General features: G+C 33.3%; 1 protein-coding gene across 34 annotated transcripts; it reads left to right on the top strand.

Moving 5' to 3' along the window:
* Positions 1-570: 570 nt before the first annotated feature.
* LOC114268676 (beta-1,3-galactosyltransferase 7) lies at positions 571-15,138 on the top strand. Of its 34 annotated transcripts, none has more exons than XM_082865924.1 (13): positions 571-665; positions 2,492-2,627; positions 2,807-2,895; positions 3,897-3,939; positions 4,248-4,368; positions 4,460-6,147; positions 6,249-6,455; positions 6,543-6,606; positions 8,883-8,955; positions 9,052-9,170; positions 9,384-11,524; positions 11,747-11,830; positions 14,844-15,138. In XM_082865924.1, the coding sequence occupies exons 7-10, from the start codon at positions 6,326-6,328 to the stop codon at positions 9,148-9,150; spliced, it is 366 nt and encodes a 121-aa protein (XP_082722050.1). In that variant the 5' UTR covers positions 571-665; positions 2,492-2,627; positions 2,807-2,895; positions 3,897-3,939; positions 4,248-4,368; positions 4,460-6,147; positions 6,249-6,325; the 3' UTR covers positions 9,151-9,170; positions 9,384-11,524; positions 11,747-11,830; positions 14,844-15,138. The 34 variants fall into 34 exon arrangements, 26 of the variants coding, with proteins under 26 accessions (XP_082722050.1, XP_082722046.1, XP_082722037.1 ...); XM_082865920.1 differs by having other exon boundaries at positions 571-707; XM_082865911.1 differs by having other exon boundaries at positions 571-707; positions 2,807-2,934.
* The last annotated feature ends 440 nt before the right edge of the window (positions 15,139-15,578 follow it).

The raw sequence follows: 15,578 nt of genomic DNA, 5'->3' as shown, positions 1-15,578 counted from the left end.
CAGCTAAAAATAAAAATATTTATAAAAAAATATAATACATATGAAATGTATTAAATTATATATATTTTTGAATTTAGTGCTTTTTAAAAAAATTAAAAAAATATTTTCTTTCTAAATATATGTAAATTATTTGAATTTAAAAATAAAAAAAATTATTTAAAATATTTAAAAACTTACAATAACTAAAAATAATAATAAAAAAAACCCAAAAACATTAATTTAAGCCCGTTCACTGCTCTCCATCCCATTCTATTTATACATGTTTTTGCCATCAACCCCCCGAATTAGGATCCTGCCCTTGCACTTCCTTTTTGAAGGGCTTTCGGACCCACTTTTAGACTCAATTTTGATAATTCTAATAGTTTATATTTTAAAATTTATTTAATATATCATATTTATAAAAAATCAAATTAATTAAATATCAAAAAACATATGTTCGAAAAATTATTTATTAAATTTTTTAAAATAATAATTTTTAATTCAATTTTTTCGAACATATATTTTTTAATATTCAATTAATTTAACTTTTTACAGATTATATACTGAATAAATCTTAAAATATAAACGAGCCCGAAGGCGAGTGCAAGGGGCTCCCCCCCCTATCTCTCTCTCTCACTCTCTCGGCGTGCGTGCTCTCGTGCTCTCTTCGTTCTAGTCTGTTTGAGGTATGTTCTGTGCGCATTGCCTTGATCGATCGGGCCTTTGAGGTAGGTTTTGATCAAAAGTCAGATATTTTTCTTCTTCTTATCTTCGGTTCTTCAAAGTTACAGTCAAATCTCTGTATATGCGTATATTTGTATATATTAGTCTTGATTGATCGATTTGTGATCGGTAGATCTGATGAGTTTTGAAGCATATGATCGATTCTTTGCTGTGGAAATGAATTTTGGACTGTTTGAATATGATCGAATCAGGATAAATATGTGCTTATATGTTGTGTTTATTGATGGATTTGTTTGAAGTTCATCATCAAAGCTGGTTATCAATTGGTCTGATTGTATATTCAGCAAAAAGGATCTCTGTTTTTGTAGTTTTTTTTTTCTCGAATTGTTACTTTTAATGCCTTCACGGTTTAGGTATGGATACACAATGGTGCACATCTGTTTAAGGTGTCTTTAGGAACTTTAACCAAATAACCAATTTTGTTTATTTCGCTGAGGTGCAACCCACCCTAACTTTTTTTTCCACCTCAGAATTTTTGAAGGCCAAGTGTTTGATGAATTGTGAAGTTTCGTTTTTTGCTTTAATTTATTGGAAAGTTCTTTCGTGATTTTCATATTAACTTTTAGATGAATTGGAGTGTTAAAAATGATCTGTTGGTAAAATTTCTTCTTGCATAAAACTCTGTTTTGGTCAAGTTGTTTGTAGTTCATTTGTTTTAGTTTTATTTTCTATTGTTTTCTTCTTCTTCTTCTTCCTTCATTTTTTTTTTTTTTTACACCCAAGATCAAATCTGTATCGCAACTTGTGTGATGCCATTTATTTCCTCAACACTTCTGTAACATATGCTGTAGGTAGTCAATCATTTACACGTAAATTCAAAGTGGAGAAGTTCAGTATGGGAAAAACTGGGAAGTTTGAGAAGCAGTAATTTCTTTATATTTAACGTCTTTAAACTCTTATTTTCAAATATTTTTCTTGTATTTGCCTTTGGCACACTTTCTAAAGGCCAAGGATGATAAAGTTTTTGTCCCTTGCATTTTTCAAGTTGTTATTTCACTTCTTTCAATTTAACAGCTATCCCGCATTGCCTATTTATATCTCTTTATGTTCATGCCCTTGTTCTTGGGTCTTTTTGTCTGCATTATTGTTTCTTTTTCTTTTTATTTTTCCCAACTCTTTATGTTAAACTTCCACTCTTTGTTCCTTTATATGTTTTATTGCTAAATATAATTATCTTTTGGTTCTGACTGACATCATCATTGAAATTCCCATTTGTAACCTCTTTCAAATTCAATGAGATATTGAGATCCAACTAGCACTTAGTGTTATCTCATTTTCGCCTGAACATTGATTGTTGTTGAAATTCATTTTCGATTTTTGTTTCCTTTAAATCCATTGGGAGTTTATATTCTGCTTAGGACATCATTCTCCACACAACTTGTGGCTTGGAAAATGGAATTGCATTATTTTCTGCAGATGGCATTGATGCTTATTTGTCATTTCAATTTTTTTCTGTCTGTCTTGGTTCTTCTAGTCCTGCCTTTTTATCCTCACTACAAGAGCCTTTTAGTTTTAAATTAGCTGCCTTGGTTATTTCCTCTCTGTAATTGATAATTCTAGATAGTTAGGAGTAGCACGCAGCTTATGTTTAACTCATAGATAATAACATGGTTTGAAGCTGTAGGTGCATTTATTGCTGTCATGTTTGTGATCTAAATGTGTCATTATCTTCATTTAGGGCATTTTCCCATTAAATTTTGTTGGATAGAAGAGGATATTTTCTCATATCTTCAAAGTATCTTGGCTTGACGTGCATGTCCCTTTTCAGGTGGTTCACTTTTTCTTTTTGATCGGAAGGTATTGAGATACTTCGGAAGGTATTGAGATACTTCGGAAAAGATGGCCATAACTGGAGGAAGAAGAAAGATGGAAAGACAGTGAAGGAAGCTCATGAGAGGCTCAAGGTTTGTGCGAAAGGATGATGCTTGTTGAAGGCAATTTTTATTTTTTAAGTTGATTTTGTCTACACCAGACAGAAGTTTGTGACTTTCAGGAATTTTGCACTATATGATATAATGAATAGTTCATGCTGTATATTTTTATTACACTTCCAAGGTAATTTGCTTGTATAATGTCCTTTCAGGCTGGGAGTGTTGATGTGCTGCATTGCTACTATGCCCATGGAGAAGAAAATGAAAATTTCCAAAGGCAAAGCTATTGGTTGCTTGAAGAGCTATGTTACATGGACTCGGGTACGGGTGTCGGGTGCGGGTATGTATCTAGAGGTCGGACTCATCAAATCATAAATTTAAGGATACGCGGACTCGGCAAAAAAATGTCATATTTTTATATTTTTAATCTAATGTGTGAGATAAAATAGTATTATATTTAACTTATAGTGTCAAAATGACATTTATAGCAATTATACAACAATATGTACATATAATAATAGTGTTATATACAATTATGTAAGAAGTATCCGTTGAAAAGTATCCGACACATATCTCATACCCTTGTCCGAGTGTCGGGTGTCCGACACGGGTATTTGATTTATTTTGAAGAGTCCATGTAACATAGTTGAAGAGTGAGTGTCTAAAAGTTTGCCTTGCTTTTATCAAAGTTTGTGTTTATTTTGTCAAATCTTTGCACTTCTCTCTCTCTCTCTCTCTCTCTCTCTATGTATATATATATATACACATATATATAAATCTGTCTGTATTATGGACCACCTCTGGGCAATTGCTTTTAATATGAAGTTTATCTGTTAATTAGTATTAGCATATAAAAGTTGATTGAATGTAAATGCCTACTTGCAGCTTCTTGTGCATGTACAGGCATAAGTCCAGTCCTCTGATACTATTTAGCATTGAACAGACATCAATTGCTGAGTAGAATCTGGTTCGTTAGTTATATCTGCTTCTGGAACAGTTTTGCTGCTTTGGAAATCCCATTACCTTTTTCTGTGAGGGAAAAAAGATGAAATATGGTTTAAAGTTTCACCCCTTTTCTTTGTCATACTAATCATTTTAATGTTTGGAATTACAGCCATGTCTATAGTTGTAAACTCATGTTAACTTGTATTAACTTCCATGAAATTGACTACACCTTGAAAATTGAATCAATTTATGGAAGTTACTGAAAATCTGACCATTTTTGTTTCCTTAGTTGTTATTTTGGAAGGGCTTTTGCTGCACATTCTCATTTGCTTCTTATTTGGATGACACCTGCTGCAGGGAGCGCTTGAACATTGTTCTTGTCCACTACTGCGAAGTAAAGGTTAGAAATTTATTCTATTATTCCTTTGTTTCTTCATTATTGAAGAAATTCACAATTGATAATTGTATACCGTATCAGATGATTCTTGAGCCAATATATATTATACATAATGCTGGCTATTTTAGAATAACATCGCTTTCTAACTTTACCACCACTTTTGTTTCAAGGTTTCTTGTGTATGTATAACTTCCACGTATTGGAATCTTGCTACAAAATATAATCTAATGTGTTTTGTTGCCCAACTTTTCACATCCGTGCTAGTTTCTTTTTGGACTAATGGTCATTACAATGTTCATGTTACTCGTAAGATTCCTGACTCAGTGGCACTTCTATGATCTGGAAAGCTCCTCCATGGGTTTTAGTACGTTACATTGTTTTGTTTCTTGTTGGTGCTTAATGGATATTGTTTTGGCCATGGCTATTCCCAGAGTACGTAACGTTACAAATTTTATTTATTTATTTATTTTTTATTTTTTAATTTTTTTTCGACAGTAACAAGATGGTCACTAATACATTGTAGGCATTTTTTGAACTGGATTGGAAGTGGGAGTCTTCCTTCTTCTAGCTCTTAGAATCAGTGTGCCAAAGGTTGATTCTTGGGATGTAGTTTTGGTGGTAAAACAAAAACCAAAATTCATGTTTTGTGTATTTAAGAATCTGATGCATCTATCTGCTTTTCTTTTCTTCTGTACTCTTTTTGTTTCCCATTCAAATTTTCTGGAGCAATGCATGTTTTCTTTGAAGGATGCAACTTTTTATTTTACTTGGTTTTGTGATCTATAAGTTTTTGAACCATTAAGAACAAAACTAACTATTTACGGCTTCAACTTTGCGGCACACATCAAATGCATGTTGTAATTAGTACATTCTATGACATTTTTTTTTTGCAAGCCATTAGTAGTTTTTCAATAATGACATACATACCATATAAGTCGTTAATTCATATATTTATGGCATGTAAAAGCATGCCGTAAAAAATCTATATTTTCACGACTTAAAAAATATGTTGTAAAATATTTGCATTTAAAACGACATACATTTTATGTTGTAAAATATTATAACTTTACACGGCATGCATTAACATGTTGTGAAAACTTTTGCAAAAAAAAAAAAAAAAATTCGATTTGAATTTTTTTTATGGCATGCCAAAATGCATATTTTCATGGCATACAAAAATATGATATAAAATATTTGCACTTAAAGACGACATACAATTCATGTTGTGAAATATTATAACTTTACACGGCATACATTAACATGTGAAAACTTTTATTAAAAAAAATTTCAAGCCAATTTTTTTTTCTTTTTTTATTATTTAAAAAAGCTAACAATTTCCAACCAAGCTTCTCACTTTAGATTTTCCTAATTGAGGACAACGTAAAAAATAATTTATACATTATTTTATAATTTAGGGTCTCTTTTAAGTGAGAATTGCACCCAGTGGGATTTTGAGAAAAAAATTACATATTCATGAAAAAGTTTGTAATTTTAATGATTAATATTTATATGGCTTCTCACTAATTTGTAATTATTATTTTTTTAAAATTACCTTGATTTGATATTTTCCCTTAATTTAATAATTTATTTATTTTTTACTTTTTAGATGTGCCTAATTTGAATACAACTAAAAAGTAAGGTATTTGTAAAAAAAATATAATATATATGAAATGTATTAAATTTTATATTTTTTTGAATTGAGTGATTTTTTTAAAAAATTAAAAAATATTTTTCTTTTGAATATATGTAAATTATTTGAATTTAAAAAGTTAAAAAAATTATTTAAAATATTTAAAAACTTACAATAACTATATAAAAAAAAAAAGACTCAAAAAAATTATTTTAGCCCTGTTCACCACTCTCACAAACTCCTCTCATTCTATCTGTACATGTTTTTGCCCCAAACCCTCTCTCTCTCTCTCGACGTGCGAGCTTTCGAGTGCGAGCTCTCGAGCTCTTTTCTAGCATTGCCTTGATTGATCGCGCGACTTCGCATGACCTCCCAATGTATGTCATTCACTTTCTCTCCCAATTGATAAATTTTTCTCTGTCTCTATCATATTTTCCCAAAAGCTTCGAATTCATCATTTTATTTGAAGTTAGGGTTTGGTGAGAGCCATGAAAACGTAGACTACAAGCCAAATGCATTCTCAATCAATTGATCTCAAACCCTAACTGATCTCTACAAGCTCCTTTGTATCGAACGATTCAGTGAGTTTGAAACTCGTCATACTTCGTATTTTTTCTTGTGCGTGTGTACTGGATCAATTGAAGTTTGTATTGATAATTCAGTTTTTTCGGAGGTCTGGCAGATCACTAGACAAGTCAATTTCAATGCTTCAGATGGAGCTGGCTGCTACTCGAAGTTCTCAAGAGATGAGGAGATCTGATGAGTTCACTCACATCTCGAATTGATGAGGGCTTGGCAAGGAAGAAGGCTTTCATAGTTATTGGAATTAATACTGCTTTTAGTAGTAGGAAGAGGCATGATTTGGTTAGACAAACTTGGATGCCTCAAGGTGATAATTTGATATTGTCTTTGTGTGTATGTCCTACTATATCTTAATTTCATGGCTTTCCTTGACTAGCTTTTTGGGTTTGATTAGGAGAGAGACTTCTTCAATTGGAACAAGAGAAGGGAATTATCATTTGGTTCATGATCGGCCATAGGTAAATCTCTTGTCTGCATTTTCTCAATAGTTGGTTAGTTTAGTATTATTTGAAAACAATAGGAATTCTTTAGGCAATATGATCTCATTATTAATTTTTTGAAGTTGGATCCATCGCTTTTCCTTGATGTAGATTTGTCAAAAGTCAGCTCCTGCTTGTGTAACAAAACACATTGTTAAGCAAATAACTGTATCATTATCACATGAATTGCCTTTAAAAATTAAAATAGAATATCCAGGAAGTTTTGAGATGTTCACTTGTTATGAGAATGAACAAGTTTTAGATTATTCTTTGTTTACTGTATTTCCATTCCATTGGTGGTCAACAACCATAGTCATGGCACAAGCACAAATAATCTTTACCACATGCTGCAGGGTAATTTACTTTTATGTGGTGTGATGTTCTTTGATGAGACTAGAAAAAGACAAACTAAATTACCATGAAGATGTTTGTTTGTATATCTAAGAACTGCAGAACTATTTGGCCAATGAATCAATTGGTCAGGTGAACTAAATCTTAATTGATCTGCATTCCACATTGGTGTTGGTGGACAAGTACAAGAAGCACTCTCCCGTGGATTTTGATGTCAAATTTATGTAAAGCTGCACTAGGAAGGAAACTTTGATCGCTGCTCCATATGGTTGAAATCACGGTTGGTTTGAATAAGGTGAGCTTGTAGTTCTAGGATTTAAGAAGGTTAGGGAAAGTTTGGAGGTTTTTGTAGACAGAAACGAGTTGGAATTAACTTGATTTTTAGAATTATAAGTTGTAGAAACTTAAAAGTGTAATAAAATTTATAGGCAGCAATTATTTTGTCTTATGTAGATGCTGTAAATTATAGTCCATGAAAATTAATTAAAACATACTTGACCAAACAAGGTTCCAAGGTTGCTTCGTTTAAAATTCTAAAGTTGTCTCCTCTCTTCTGGTTGTGTTCCGCATCTGTTTCTTAACTGGTATGTAGATGCAGTAAATTATTGTCTTAGGAGCCTTAGCATAATCATTTGTAAGAAGACAGTAGTTGAAGAGGATTTTCTCAAAGGGTATGAGGTGGACAATTAAAGTTTGATTTTGCACCTTAAGGGAGGATATTCCTCTGGATTTTAGGTGGATAGTTAAAGTTTGATTTTCACCTTAAGTGCTTTAATAATGATAAAAGCAGCAAATTTAAAGAGAATTATACTTACCAGAAAACAAGAAAATTTATGTTGAATAGTGACAGAATGACCTAAATGCCATAGAGCAAATGTTGGAAAGCCGAGAAACATTGGTGTTAGATGAGATATAATGAAATGAGTTGTAGCTGAAAGAGAATAAAAAATGGAAAAGAGTGAAAGGGATTTATGAGGATATTTGATCGAATGAGCATAAAAAATTGGAAAGACTAGAATCAACATGGGTATTTTTATAAAAATATTGGAGTAGCTTAATGGGTGATACATTGATTGAAATAATTCATGCATTATCATGCCCTATAGAAACTTTGATTATTGAACATAATTGATCATGTGACTTTCTGAGTAACTGCTATGAGAAAAGGACACAGTTGGGACCAATATATTCTTTTTATACAATGAAAGCTTCAATGTGTGAATAATAGACTACTATTGTCTTACTACCATGCTTTAAATAATGTTATTAGATCTTTTATAGAGTCGTTATTAGTTCTAAAATATTTTAGTTGGTTAAAAATTTTTACTTTCCAAATTTTGAAGTCATTGTTTTTTGTAGAATTTGGAGAATGTAGCATCCTATGGATTTGCAAATAATCTTCACTTTTTAGTGGAGAGTTGAGTTATGAGGATTTGAGGTTGTGGTTGTATGAATTTTACTAAACCTTGTGACGAGGGTGAGACACTTCTTCCCCCCTTCTTCTCCTCCACTGTCTGAATTACCCCAAGTACTATTTGCAGCCTATTGTTCATAATGCCCTCAAATTGTACATTTTAGCCCCAAAGCCTACCAATCTAAGTTTAAATTAACCTTAACCCTTTCTCCGACGTATTGGTTTTCAATCTAACCATTAATACCCAAAAATTATTTGTTTTCAAGATTTCAAAAAGTCTAATTCATTTGAGAAATAGAGGTCTTTTTAATTTGGGGTTTAGAAAAAGCAGGTCCTAACTCAAACCAACGCAGATCCATTCGAATAGGATAATATTACTAAATGGAAGATACATAACTTTTGCTCTTGCTACAATATATTTGCATCATATAGGGCACCTATGTGTATAATTGAGAATTATGCTGAATGCCAATTGTTTTGATTGGTGCAGTGCAACATCTAACAGCATACTAGATCGAGCTATTGATTCAAAAGATTCTCAGCATAAGGACTTCCTCAGGCTGGTGAGGATGCACAGAGCTTGTATGTACAAAAAATATTGTGGACAATTCACCAAATTTTCTCAATTTTTGGTGCTCATGAGTCATGTTGTCTTGCAGGAGCATGTTGAAGGGTATCATGAATTGCCTGCAAAAACCAAAATTTTCTTCTCCACTACTGTTGCAAAATGGGATGTTGATTTCTGTCAAAGTGGATGATGATGTCCATGTCAATTTCGGTACACACTGTCTCTTTTCATTTTCTTTTCTTGTTATATTCTTCATTTTTTCCTAATTTTGGGTAGCTTTTGTCAATTTTGAATTTGCTGAGTGATGCAGAGTGCATAAAACTGTTATGACCCTACCACTATTATATATTTTCCAAAAAAATTCATAAGTTTGCAAGCTTTGAAGTAGAGATTTCCTCTTAAGATGGATTTATTTTTCTACAGGTTGTTGAGTTTGCCGTGGCTTTGCAGGAAGCTGGGTGCTTTTCTGTTGTTCTGGAATGTGTGCTTTCGAATCCTTCCAATTGGTATTGGCATAGGGCCTTTCTGTATTGGCCAAGTTAATTGATTCTTTAGCTCTCTCTGTTGCTCCTAATAATGAATTAGACTTGACTGGCTTGTGTTGTGTATAATCTTTTTCCTTTCATTTGTACATATAATTTGCTATCTGATCTTGTAATTTGTTTTTCAAGTACTAAAGTGGGCATTTTAGTGATATCATGTGTTCAGATATTGAGTTTACTCATGTAATGAACTTTGAATTTGCTTTTCTTCTCTCTCTCTCTCTATATATATATATTAAAAATAACCTTTTACGACATACAAAATTATGCTGTGTAAAGTGTAATAATTTATGACATGTAAGAAAATACTGTAAAAGATTATATACGGCATATAGAGTATGCCAAAAATATACTAAAAATAACTTTTTACGACATACAAAATTATGTCGTGAAAAGTGTAATGATTTATGACATGCAAGAAAATGTCGTAAAAGATTATATACGGTATACATAGTATGCCATAAATATATTAAAACTAATCTTCTACGGCATGCAAAATTATGCCATGGAAAGTATGATGATTTATGGCATAACAAAAATGTCGTAAAAAATTATATTCGACATACAAAGTATGTCATTAATGTTTAATTTATTACTTTTTACAACTTTACTTGCATACCGTAAATGACACTCAACTTTCCACGGCATGTCATATAACGGCATTTGTGTGCATGCCGTGAAAGAGTTTTTACGGCATGCATTGCAAGTCGTAAAAATTCAATTTTGTTGTAGTGCAAACAACCTTTTTCCTTAATTTTTCCATCTTCTCCACCAATCACTCAGTGACTTAATTGATATAGGAGCCACTCATGACAAACCCCATCATCTTAGGATAGATGCCTAAACTTTCCAAACAGCATGGCAATCAATTAGGGGATGGTTTGATGTTTCCAGCTTATCATTACAGAAAAGACATAACCTAGAATTAGAAGCTATAGAGACACCAATCCTTAGGAGCCATTAACTCTTCAAAGCCAAGCTAGCCATCCAAAATATTGGACTTTAAAGAGGGAAACACTTGACCACCATTCAATTCAGCTAGGGAATAGAGGGATCGAACTGAAAATTTTCCTGAGGGTTCTGCCATCCAGCGCTTCAAGTCCTGTTTTTTTATTATTATCGGTTGAGAGAAGTTGGATAGAAGGCTATAAAAGACACCATCTTTTCCTTTTTTTGCTCGTTCAAAGACACCATTTTTGGGGGGGTCTAAGTTAATGACACAATAGCAATTTAATTGAAAATGACTCAAAAGAAGATGTTAGGTTGAACTAGTGTGTACTAGTCTTTGTAAAGTAATTATATATATATTTATATATAATTTGTATAGCATTATTCAACTACTAAGCTTAAGATTGACTGTAGCGTGGAGATAAAACTTGACACAAAATTCAACAGCCCAAAGGAGGGATGATACCTCCCCTTCTAACCAGAGAGAGAGAGAGAGTCCCAAGAGTGTCTCTATTTGCCTATTGATTTGTCTTTCTTGGCATAGTGTTATTTTTGATCATTCATTTTCCTAGTGCATTGGTTTAGATGATTTTTATTAGAGGCATATACTTGTACTGTGGCTGCAGCCCTTGGATGAGTCGCTTGGGCTTTAGTGGCTGTGGCTGTGGCTGCAGCTGTGTTTTCTGCTGGTGCTTCAGCTGTGATTGTTGTGTTTTCATGACACTTGGACACAGTTGGATGCATAGACTTGATACTCTTATTAGTTTTGTTAATATAAATTTTATTGGTGGCATTGACTAACAATTGCAGACACAAATGAAGGAGCTCGAAGCACAATCCAGTGCTACAGATGAGGAGATCTTCACACAGGTTCTAGGGCTTGATCAACCTGGTTGTGTTCGAACATATGGATTGGGTCCTTCTCTGACAAATGTCTTTGGAGGTGGATTTAGGCAGTCACAAGAGCAGGCTCATCTCATTGAGACGCAAGTCCAAGAGCAACTTAACCAACATAAAGTACAAATGGAGATGCAAGTGAAGGAGTGATGGATGCTATGTTTAGTCAGATGCAAGGTACAATCCAAGCTCAACAAGCACGAATAGAGTAGTTGGAGTCTCAACAGGCTATGGGTGGGCCTATTGCACCAACTACTACACGTGTGCATTCACAACAACAATCCCATGCATACCTCATCGTTTAATTGCCATCATTCATCCGAGGAAGCGAGTACATAGTTAATCATGAAATTTGCAATATGGCATTTTATTCATGTTATTTGTTCTTGTCAAATGCAGGTTCAAATATCAGAGGAAGAAGAAGAAGAAGAAGAAGAAGAAGAAGATAGGACAAACTCAATGTCGGAGGGACTCTTTTTCGTAGTAAGTTTGCTTATCTGTCTACTTGGCTATTTATTTACTAATATTGATACTAATATCTTCTGTATAGTTGCATAAGGCTTAGTTGCTAGAATTATGGTTTAAAAGTTGCATTGGTACTGATCATAGGGTTCTTACTGTTTGCTAGTTTAAAAGTAGTAACTCAAGAACATTACTTCATGTTTCATTTTTATCTATTATCAGTTTAGTTCAATAATATATTTCCCTTCTTGATTTGGACACCTATAGTCTATATGTATATTAGTCACATAGATAGAGTGAGTAATCTTAACTATGTAGATGAAGGCCTCTGGATGTCCAAAATCTAAATTCTCAAAGGCTTGTTTTTGCAGTCATTTTTTTGGAATAACTGTCTAGGTATCATGAATTCTCTTGCTGGAACCTTATTTAATTTCTAGTGTTCATGTAACATAGCCCATCTTTACCTCAAGTATATGCAATATCAATAGGCGAATCACGGTTATGATGCTCCATAGCTTAACATAAAGGTTAAATTCATAAGCAACAAGTAGAAAGGTGAATATGTCAGCTGATCACATCAGACAAGCATAGTTAACCTAGAACGTCATATCCTAAAGTAATGACGAGGAATAATTGGAAACTTTGATCATAAATATAAAGATTGGAGATTGAAAGCCTACTTTCAACCTAGGACATATAGGAACAATGAAATTTGGGGATGCTGCACAATTTTTTAAGTTTCTAAACCAGGTAACTTCAGATTTTTTTGCGGATCCAAATCCTAGGGTTTGGATTGTTCATTATTGAAAGTTGTATCTTTATTGAATTGGGTTGGTAGAATTAGTAGTTTTTTCATATCAGAGAGGTTAGGTAATTATTTTTTTTGGTGACTTCAAATTTTATTCCACACAAAACACAAAGAAAACAAGAAACAAGGACCTACTCCTGCACACTAGAAACAAAAAAACACAGATCAACACCAAAACAAAACAACAAAACAAAAAAAAAGCTAGAAAATCTATTTATCAGGTATGTAGAATGGAACAAGGCAGCCCCCAGTCCATACAGATTTGCCAATTTTGCAAAGAATTCTCAACTCTCTTGAAAGAACAAGCTCTAGCTCTAACTTCCTTAACTATTCCAGCCACTATCACTTGCTTGTGACTAACAGACTGAGTACAAATTCTCCTATTCCTCTCCAATCATACATGATATAAAGTGCAAGCCAAGGAAAGTTTGAACATAGTATTTCCCAGTAAAAGGACAAGAGCAGAACAAATGCTCATGAGATTCATTTACAGATCAACACAAACTGCACGCAGGATCCACCTCCATTCCCCAATGCAATAAACCATCATTGGTAGCTAATTTTTTTAAACAAATCGGCCAATTCACAAAAGCCCATTTAGACACATTTCCTTTAAACCAAACAATAGAACACCATGGGACCACTGCTCTAGATGGCCTTAGAGCTTCCCAAGCAGATTTAGAGGAGTAGCTACCACTCTTTGAAGGTAACCAAACAGCTTTATCAGATCTGTGCAGATTAGGAATATGGGTATGAGGTGTTAAAGCAATAACTTGCCGAATTGCTTTATTTCTTAATCTAGGCCAATGCCAGCATCTTACATTCACATAAAGAGCTCTACCAATATTCTGCATAATTCTACTTCCAAAATGTTGATAAAGAGGCCCCACGGGATGCCAGTTATCAAGCCATAAGAAGGTGAGACTGCCATCCCCTATTCTGTAATGAATAAGAGGCTGCCCAATCTCTCTAAAGCTTGAATATCTTCCTTATAGTCCATGAGGAATCATTTGGACATTAATAAACCAAAAGCATTGAACCTTTAAAATATAGGTATGTATCCATTCAACTCAAAGTGAATCAGCCTTCATACTTATATCCCAAAGGTGTTTAATCATATTGACTTTATTCCAAATTTTCAGCGATCTAAAACCTAACCCTCCTCCTTGTTTAGGAACACAAATACTCTCCCACTTAACTTTGGCCCCTGTTTGCTTGAGCTCAGAACCAGACCATAAAAAGGCTCTAATCAAACTTTCCACCTCCTTTAGAGTTCTTTGAGGTAAAATAAAAAGGGAACTCCAATAGATCTATACACTAAAGAATACTATTTGAATAAATTGCATGCTTCCCCCATATGACGAGCTTATTTGCCCACAATTGAATCCTAGAGCGTATTCTGTCCTTCAGTTGAAGATAATCCCCATACCTCAATCTTGTGGAAATAAGAGGCACACCCAAGTACTTGACAGTTAATAGACCCTCTGGAATTGGAAGAACAATCAGTAAATCAGCTTTTAAAACAGAAGAAATTCAGCAAAGAAGACAGCACTCTTCTGTAGATTAGGTTGAAGTCTAGACCATAAATGGAACTGATGTAAAATGTCATTTATAATTCTGAATAACTGAATATCAGCCCCACACAGAACAAAAAGATCATCCGCAAAGGCTAAGTGACTGATACCCAAAGATTGGCACCTAGGATGGAAAGTAAACTGACCGTGAGTCAAATTATACTTAAGAAGAGCACATAACTAAAAGAAAAGGGTAAGGGGAAATTGGATCCCTTTGCCTTAAACCTTTTTCTCCCTTGAAATAACCTTCCAATTCTCCATTCAACACAATGGAATAACTAACACACTGGAATAACTAACTGTGGACACACACTGAATAACCTGAGAAATAAACCTAATTGGAAACTCCATAGCAGCCATTATTTTGAACAAAAAATCCCACCTTACAGAGAGGTTAGGTTATCATTTGTATTTGCTTCTTCTATTCAATTGAACCATCAAATCTATATGTATTATGTTTTATGAATCCTTACATGTTTAGGTGTATTGCAAGTATTAGTTATTTGATTCTCCTTTTTGATACTGCCTTATCTACAGATCCTATTTTTGTTTCTGTCTATTGTAATAATCGTGACTATAATGCTTGTATTTATTGTTATGCGATCGTTACTTTGTTTTTCTTTTTATTTTAAAATTTTATTTACTGGCGCAGGAAACATTTGAATGAATCTTTGTTAGGGTACTAGTCTATCTCTGATCTTCCACGATGATGGCGAAAATCGGGCAGTGGTGACATCACTGATGCATTTTGCACTAATAGATGGGAATGTAATTTTTAATGGCACAATTTTGTTCTAGAATTGGGCCCTCTTGCAGATTTTTGAAAAGCAAAGTTCTAGGCTTGTTTCTTATTTTTGATTGCACATTTCTAAAGCAAGGATTGAATACACTATATATTTTTATTTTGATGAAGCACATAATAAAAACACCCATCAATTGTAAACAAACAGCACGAAACAAATTGGCCCTTTTTTTAATCAGCCAAAAGGAAATATATTGATTAATAAAAATGTACAAGTACAGTGAAATTACATCAATAACCTTACTAAGAAGGTACATGCAGTTGGCCTTATTATAGCAATAGTTGTGTGTGGTATTTTACTTAGTTATTGCACAGGAATAATGAAGTCATTTCTTATGTTTACATTTTTTACTGATCATCAGAGGGGTTGGTTTTGTAACTATTGACTATCATATATGTTTGGAGGAGTTTAGGAACAGAGGAAGTGTACAAGTGCTCCCATTTGCAAGCGTATTTATGACATTGAATATATCTAAGTCTAACTAACTTCTAGAAACTCGATGTCCTGACTATTGTTATAACTATTCAACATAGTGATTGGAAAGATGCCCTATGATTTACTTTGAGTAAGAAGCACAACTTAAG

The sequence above is a fragment of the Camellia sinensis genome, chromosome 4, assembly GCF_055761805.1.
Source record: "Camellia sinensis isolate YWXY chromosome 4, ASM5576180v1, whole genome shotgun sequence".
NCBI classification, from domain to species: domain Eukaryota; kingdom Viridiplantae; phylum Streptophyta; class Magnoliopsida; order Ericales; family Theaceae; genus Camellia; species Camellia sinensis.
The sequence above is the reverse complement of the archived record's forward strand: the minus strand, read 5'-3'. Positions and strand labels throughout refer to the sequence as shown.